Source organism: Terrapene carolina, unplaced genomic scaffold, assembly GCF_002925995.2.
Source record: "Terrapene carolina triunguis isolate 2854851 unplaced genomic scaffold, T_m_triunguis-2.0 Scaffold32862, whole genome shotgun sequence".
Classification (NCBI taxonomy): domain Eukaryota; kingdom Metazoa; phylum Chordata; order Testudines; family Emydidae; genus Terrapene; species Terrapene triunguis.
The window spans coordinates 651,065-658,558 of record NW_020697213.1 but is presented as its reverse complement, the minus strand read 5'-3'; the positions used below and the strand labels follow the sequence as shown (position 1 = coordinate 658,558).

At 56.3% G+C, this 7,494-nt stretch overlaps 1 protein-coding gene across 1 annotated transcript in view; it reads right to left on the bottom strand.

Annotated features, from left to right (window-relative positions):
• Positions 1–230: 230 nt before the first annotated feature.
• Positions 231–7,494, bottom strand: part of LOC113409370 (NEDD4-like E3 ubiquitin-protein ligase WWP2) — an 84,772-nt gene continuing 77,508 nt past the window's right edge. Inside the window, exons 17-24 of the mRNA XM_026663193.2 lie at positions 7,067–7,226; positions 5,371–5,504; positions 4,904–5,044; positions 4,107–4,227; positions 3,516–3,620; positions 2,762–2,858; positions 815–887; positions 231–547 (exon numbers count right to left, since the gene is read on the bottom strand). Of these exons, the coding sequence (XP_026518978.1) occupies positions 448–547; positions 815–887; positions 2,762–2,858; positions 3,516–3,620; positions 4,107–4,227; positions 4,904–5,044; positions 5,371–5,504; positions 7,067–7,226 (931 nt within the window). The 3' untranslated portion in view covers positions 231–447. The remainder of the gene's footprint in view (positions 548–814; positions 888–2,761; positions 2,859–3,515; positions 3,621–4,106; positions 4,228–4,903; positions 5,045–5,370; positions 5,505–7,066; positions 7,227–7,494) is intronic.

Here is a 7,494-nt window from a genome sequence, read left to right as displayed (position 1 = left end):
CCGTCTCTCAGGGGGTCCCTGCTGCAGGCCCAAAGACCCCAAGGTCTGGAGCTCAGACACTGGGCTGCAGTTGGATAGTGACTGGAACTTGTACAGGGTCCAGCCCCCAGGAGGGCATCGTGTGGCAAGGGGCCAGTGATCCAGCCCCCTCCCAGCCATCCACTTCGTTCCCCCTCAGTAGTGGCATATGGGCAGGCTCTTGTGTCCGTCTCCCCCCTAACACCTTGGGCTCGCTTTCGAGGTGGGGGGCAGCCCGTCTGCCATTGGGCTGCATTGGCACCAGCCTAACCCAGGAACAAGAGTGACAGACAAACTCCCAGGGAGGGAGGGAGGGAGACAAACTGCTCTCTGCCTGCCCTGAGAGCGAGAGCACCCAGCGTGCAGCCTGCTCCAGACGCTGCTCTGCCCTGGGCCGGCCGAGGGGTGCTGGGGAAGGAGCAAGCGCCATTACTCCTGGCCAAAGCCTTCTGTCTCCTCAATGGCATACAGCAGCTTCTCCTTCAGCTGTTCATAGCTCTTGTAGGGAGGAAGATCCAGGCGGTTAAAGCTGGCGAGAAAACAAAGGCTGTCAATGCAGTGGCAATTCCCCCCTTCCCCCGCCCCCATGCTCTCCTGAGGCAGGGGCATCTCCCTGCTCTCTCAGCCACGCTCTGGGGCTGCACTTTGAGATGCATAAGCTGGCCCCAGCACACGGAAGTTGTGGCCACATCCCCCGCAAAGCCCATGGTGGAGCTGGTTTGAGAGCAAGCAAGGGGTAGCCCCACATAGACTGCTTGGATTCACCCCCATCTGCTCCAAGAGGAATGAGACTCACCAGGTGTGACTCCGGGGCAGCCACGTCTCTTTGCCAACTTTATCGATGCAGAACTTCTGCGGCCCATTACTGCCTGTCAGTCACGAACAGAACAACTCATTACATTACAGGAAAGGAAACACTGAAAGCTGGAAAGGACACTTCACGCAACATCTAGCTAACCCGTGGAACTCACTGCCACAAGATCTCATTGAGGAAAGAGCTCAGTAGAGATTTATATGGGTAATAAGATTACCCACAGTAACACTAACTAGGATAAACATTTCCCTTATCAGGTAATACAGCTCTTGTGCTCCAGGGCTTAAGCCAACATTACCAGCCTGGGATCAGGAAGAAATTTCCCCGATAGGTATGTTAGTGCATAAATGGCCACTAAGGGGTTTCTTCTACCTTCCTCTGAAGCAGCTGGTACTGGCCACTGACAGGATGCTGGACTAGACAGACCATTCATCTGGCATGTGATGCCAAACCTGGGCTACTGGTGGCAGTCCGTTAGAGATCACCAAACCAGACTAGAGAGCAGGACTAACAGCTCTTTAAACAGCTACATATAACGTGCAGGAAGAAAAACTTATCATGGGGGATTTCCGTCTGAGGGACATATGCTGGAGGTCTGCTGTCATGATGGAAATGTCCCTGGAGTTTCTAAAAATTATAGACAATTTTCTAACAAGAAATATTGCAGCCAGCTCAGGGTAATTCCATATAAGACCTCATTTTGATATCTGAAGATGAACTGATCACTGAATAAAAATTGTGGTTGCCTAGGTGAAACTGATCATGATGGATCACATTTGTTATGAGCAAACAGTATATAGTCCTGACCAGTAATACATATACTTTGGACTGAAAGTTGAAAATCATTATGAGTAAAAATGATTAGGAAGAAAAATGTAAACAATTTAAACAAAACATGAAGGGTAATTGGGAGTTGTCTAGGAAAACTAAACTAAATACCCAACAAAACACAATTTCACAATTACAAAGGAATGCTTCTTCAGTTAAAAAATACCCTGATTAATAAGAAAAGTAAAAACAGAACTAAAAATAATATATAACGAATGGAAAAAGAAGAAAGTTGATAGTAATGACTATAAATGAACAGTGATGAAATGCAGACTATTGATAAGGGAGGCTAAAGGTATCAGTGAAAAAAATCTATGCCCAGTAGGTTTAAGGAATATTCACAGCTCCATGGAATATTCACAGCTTATAGTAATAATGGAATACTTTCTATTCCAACAGTAACAACGGAGGATGTTAAATAGCAACGGCTAAAGTTAAACATTTTTAAACATGCAGGATCGGATAACTTCAATTCAAGAGTTTTAAAAACAACTGGCCGAGGAACTCTCTGAGCCACTGATGTTGATATTTAACAAATTTTGGAACACTGGGGAAATTCCAGGGGACTGGGAAAAAAGCTAATGGGACAGTATTTAATAAGGGAAACAGGATAACCTGGGTAACTATATGCTGACTAGGTTTACATCAATTCCATGAAAATAATGGAAAGGCTGATACAAGATGCAATCAGTAAAGAATTAAATGATGGTAGCATAATTAATGCCAAACAGCTGGTTTTATGGAAATTAGGTTTTGTCAAACAATACTGATCCCATTGTTTGATGAGATTACAGGTTTGGTTGACAAAGATAACTGTGTTGACAGATATCCGACTGCTGTAAGGCATTTGGCTTAGTACAGTACAACATTTGGTTAAAAATGTGAGAGCTGGGGGGAATTCTGTCCCTTCTCTGTGCCTTAGCTTACTTCCCTGCCTTTGTAAATGCTCTGAGCTGTACCGCGGAAAGGCGAGTATAACAGTCATAACATTGCCCACCTCTGCACCCCGCCCTTCCACACCACTGGCCTATCGTGAGTCTCTCTCCCCTTTATCCCCCCGCCCCCTTCCTGTGCACCCTGGGGCAGCTGGGAAATAAATACCAATGAGCTCTGCGAATCCTCCAACTGGTAGGCGGCAGGTCCCTGTAACGAACTGTAAAAGCCGGATCCTCTTCTCATTGTCCATCTCCTTAATCACCTGCAACCAACAGAGTAGATGCAATGAGACAGGGATTCTGCCATCACCTGTGTGCTCCTAGCTTCAGCAATGGGGCTTGGGATTGGGGGGCGGGGGGGCAGCCTCTCTCACTCCTGCCTCAGTGGCTCCTGTCCAGCTCCAACAGGAAACCAAACCACAAAACACAGAGCGTCCCCCAGACGCTGAGGCTGCAGGATCTAATCTACGATCCACAGGGGTGCAGGATGGGAGTAGCGCCCAGCCTGAGAATCCTCAGGAGAGATGATTCCACGCTCGACCCTGAGTCTCCCGGACACGGGCTTTACCCCGCACTGCCCTGGCTGAGGACCAGTTTGCTCCCCTTCTGTCCTGACTGCTCACTGAGGAGAAGAGGCACCTGAATTGGGGCTGCTTTATTTCCAGCCTCTTTTGTCACCGTCTCCCATCCTGCCTCCCCCAGAGCAGCAGCTATTGCTGGAAACAGGCTGACCACTAAGTGCTGCCTGCTGCCCTGAGCAACTCCGGAGCCGCTGCCAGCTACGACCAAAGCCCTCGTGCTGGAGATGTGCTCGGTTTCATCTCATTCTGCCTGGAGGCTGGTGAGCAGTGGAGCCAGGCTGATCCTGCCTCCCAACCCCACTCCCTTCAGGATGGCTCCCAGGTGCCTTTCAGGCTCACCTGCCAGAACCACTGGATCTGCTTGCTGTTCTTGGTGTAGTGCCGGTAGATGGTGTTCTTCTGCCAGTCGCTCATGTCCATCTCCTGCATGCCGCAGAGCATCAGCTAGGGAACCAGGGGACAAGTCAGCAGCCAACCACAGACTCTCCCCCACCTGCACTCTAAGCGGGAGAACGGCTGGAGTGGCACATGCACTAGTTCCTCCAGGGTCAGACTAGGCAGCGGGGTTCCATTTCCGCCCGCGACCCAGGCACTGGAGAAGTCAGGGGCTCGGCAGGAAGTCTCCAGCTCGGTAGGGGCCAGCCCGGCAGTAGGTCACCTGCTCTACAGGCCTGACAACTTCCAGCAGGCGGCACGAGAGCTTGTGTCCGGATAATGCCCCCCTGCCAGGGCAGCATTTCAGAAGCAGAGTAAAATACAAACTGTATTTTCACTAGGCCCTGAGCCAGACTGGGGCGGGTTCTTGGCCATTAGCCGGCAGCCCCTCCTGCCCCAGCTGATGCTAGGACCTCTCTGCTGTGGGACAGCGAGCACCAATGCTCGGGACTCGCCCAGCCAGGGGCGCGGAGACCCAGCAGTTCGCTGACTCACCTCTAGCTCCTTCTCATCGAAGTACCGCAGCCACTCCAGCGGCGCCACCTCATTGAAGCCATCCAGGAAGGCCTTGGTCTGCTCCTCCACGCCCCGCGTGAACCTCCAGTCCGTCAGCAGCCTGCAAGGGCAGACATGCAACCCGGGGCGCACCCCAGCCAAGCTCTCAGACATGGTACCCGCAACCAACCCCCAGAGCCCTGCAGGATCCCGCCAGCCCTGCTGTCTGAACCTCTGATGTTCCCGGCCAGCAGCAGGGCAAGTGCAGGGGAGAGGAGCCGGGCAAATTCTCAAGGTTCCTCCCGATCCTTTCTTGTGTGGTGTTCCTGCCTCCCAAAGCCCAGAGCGGTGGCTCTCTGAGGCCTGCCGGCAGAGGGCACTTTGGGAACAGAGACCTGCTGTCGTGGGTGCGCTGGCGACGCCTGGCCACAGGGATGCACCAACTCGAACCAGGTTTGGGGGATTTTGCTGCTGCCTGGGCCCAACTCAGCACGGAACCAGCAGCACTCCAAGCTGTGGTGGGCACGCAGCTGAGCGGCTGCAGCCGCAGGGCCTGGGGCAGAGGGAAATAAGAACCTCCCCCAATGCTCTACCTCTCCTCTCAAAGTGCTGGCAACCCCGCCCCACCCCCAGAGCCAGATCCCGACTGAGCGCTCAGGGCTGGGGCAGGGCCACCCAGCCCATCTCCTCCTGTCCGCTGCCCACGTCAAAGCCAAGTAGCCCCGGGAGCAGCCCCATGCCCCCGAGCCCCACACTCCATGCCAAGGTGGGGGGAGAGCCCAGGCACTGGTACTCACATGATATACTCTTCCTTATTCTCCTCCGTCACCCGGATACTCTCCCCTCCTTCCTTCAGCTCGTGTGTTGTCACCTTGCCCAGAATCTCCATGTCCTGGATGAAGTACAGCTCCAGGCCACACTCCTCCAGGCTGTTCTCCCTGGGGGAGAAGCGACACAAGGAACATTAGCCTGGCTGCACCCAGCAAGGCGAGATCTGGCAGGATGGGGGCGGCAGCACTCCCTACGGGTACCCTGGGGTCATGTGACCAAGCTGCATGCCTTGGTACGGCTGGCTTTTCTGCAGCTGCTGGGACATTTCACAGGCTCATGTGCAGGCGTTGGTGGGTCTGATACACCAGGCCCGAGGCAGGATCCTAAGCACACTGAGCCCTGGAGTGTGGCCAGAGACCATCCTGTCTGGGGACTTCGCCCCATTGCCCCTAGAGAAGCAGGGACCCTGGGCTGACAGGGGAGAGGCACTGACTTGATCCAGACGATGGAGTTGTAGAACTCAGGGTCGATGGATTCCAGGTCCTTCAGCGTGGGTCTCTTGTTAAGCATGCGTTTGTAGAAGGGGAGCGTGAAGCCAGTGTCAATGAATTTTCCATGATACAGCGCCTGTGCGGGAGAGAACACCCCGGTCACGGGCTCTGGGTCCCAGCATGGCCACGGGCACTGCCAAAAGCGGCAGCGGGGCCGGCGGAACGTAGCGACTAAAGCAGCCGACACTGCTCCCCTTCCACTCCCGCCAGGTGGCTGGGGGAGCCGCCTGCCGGGGGACCCTGAGGCTAGCCAGTGAGCCAAGCGGGACCCTGAGCCTCCTGGGACAACGGAGCACAGCCAGCAAGGGGGACAGGTCCCAGAGGCTCCAACTAGGAGAACGTGGCCCCTCATGATGACACAGCCCAGCCCTGGAGTCCTGCCCGCAGCGCCAGGAGTGCAGAGCACCCAACTTCCCTCCCACCCCCAATTCCATGGCGTCTCCCTCTCCGTTTGCAGCTCTATTAAGAGCACTTGTTTAAACAGCCCTGCTGTGGCCGCCCTGGATCCTGGCTTCCAGAAGCCTCAAGGCAAAGGCAGCCAAAAACAATGCAGACGCTTGTCTGGAGCAGCCCAGCGGTGATTAATAGTCGGAGAGTTTATGGGGATCCGGCTCTGCTCCGAGCAGGGCCGGGCGGCTGGGGGAGACCTGGGAAGAACGTACCAGCTTCCTGAGCATGGCACCATGGAGGGGCTGATCCCAGAGCCAGGGGACTCTGAGACCCAGCCCCCGCCAGGCTGGCGTTTGGGCAGCTGGAAAATCTCACATTGTTGGGGCTAAAAATAGCCCCCAAAGCTGCAGATCCTCTGGGACACTGGGGCGGCAGCCAAGGAGCTGGGCACATCCCCGCAGTACAGCTGGGCGAGGCCCCAGGAACCGCCTCCGATACGCAGACACCCCCCCCCGAACCTCCTCCGATACACAGGTCTACCCCCTCTGGCCACCCCAATGTGCTTCCTCCGATACACAGACCTCCCCCCCGGCCACCCACTGAACTCCTCTAGCCACCTCCTCCAATACACAGACCCCCTCCCCCCTCCAGCCACCTCCCTCCTGAACCACCTCCAATACACAGACCTCCCCGCTACCTGAACACCCCCCCGAACCTCCTCCGATAGAACCCCCCTCCGGCCAGCCCAATGTGCCTCCTCTGATACATAGGCCCTACTCTCGCCCCACAATACACAGCCCTACAGAGACATCCTGCTCACCTCCACCCCAGACACAGACCCCAGAGCCCCACGCCCCCGCCCCACTCACAGTGCACCCTGACCCCCAAGCTGTTCCTGAGGCTGCGGATCTGGTGGAGCCCACAGTCCGGCCAAGCACACGGCTCCTCCCCTCTGAGTCCTGGCCTCTGGGATGGAGCCACCTTTGGTGCCATCTATGCCCTCCCCCCCGTCCAAGTCGAGGCTGGGCCCCAGCTGCTCCTGCACACCCAACCCGGGCCAGCCTGCTTGCTGCTGGCCCTCCAAGGAGCTGGGCAGGCAGCTCCCCCTCCGGGGCCAAGGCTTGGAACGTTTTCGGGTTTAAGTGGCCAATCCCAGCCCCTCCTCCCCACATGGCTTGCCATGCGTGGGGCCAGGCCTGCTCTCCTCACTGACTGGCCCCTTTCTCCGCCCGGCGCCGGGGCGCTCACCATGGCGATGAAGCGGCCGATGAAGCGGAAGTAGGTGAGGTGGTCGGGGTTGATGGAGGAGGCGGGGTTGATCTGCAGGCAGTAGTTGTTCTTCCCGGCGTATTCGAACAGGCAGTACATGGGGTTGAGCACCTCGTGGGACAAGAGGAAGAACCATTCCCTGGGGGACGAGAGACCAGAGCGCAGTGACGGGGGTGCTCGGCGCCCCCAAGAGGGCAGAGCTCAGCCGCTCCACTCCTGCTCTCCAGGCAGCAGGCCCCGGGCTCTGGGGGGCAGCTGGCAGGCGGGCCTGGGCCTACTGGCCCCTGCATACAAAAGCTTCACCTGGGGAAAGGGAGCAGCCCAGACGCCTTTGCTCAGCCCGCGCATGCCTTCTTCTGCAGCACACCCCATACACACCAGCCCGGCTCTGCTGGGCCCTGAGACAG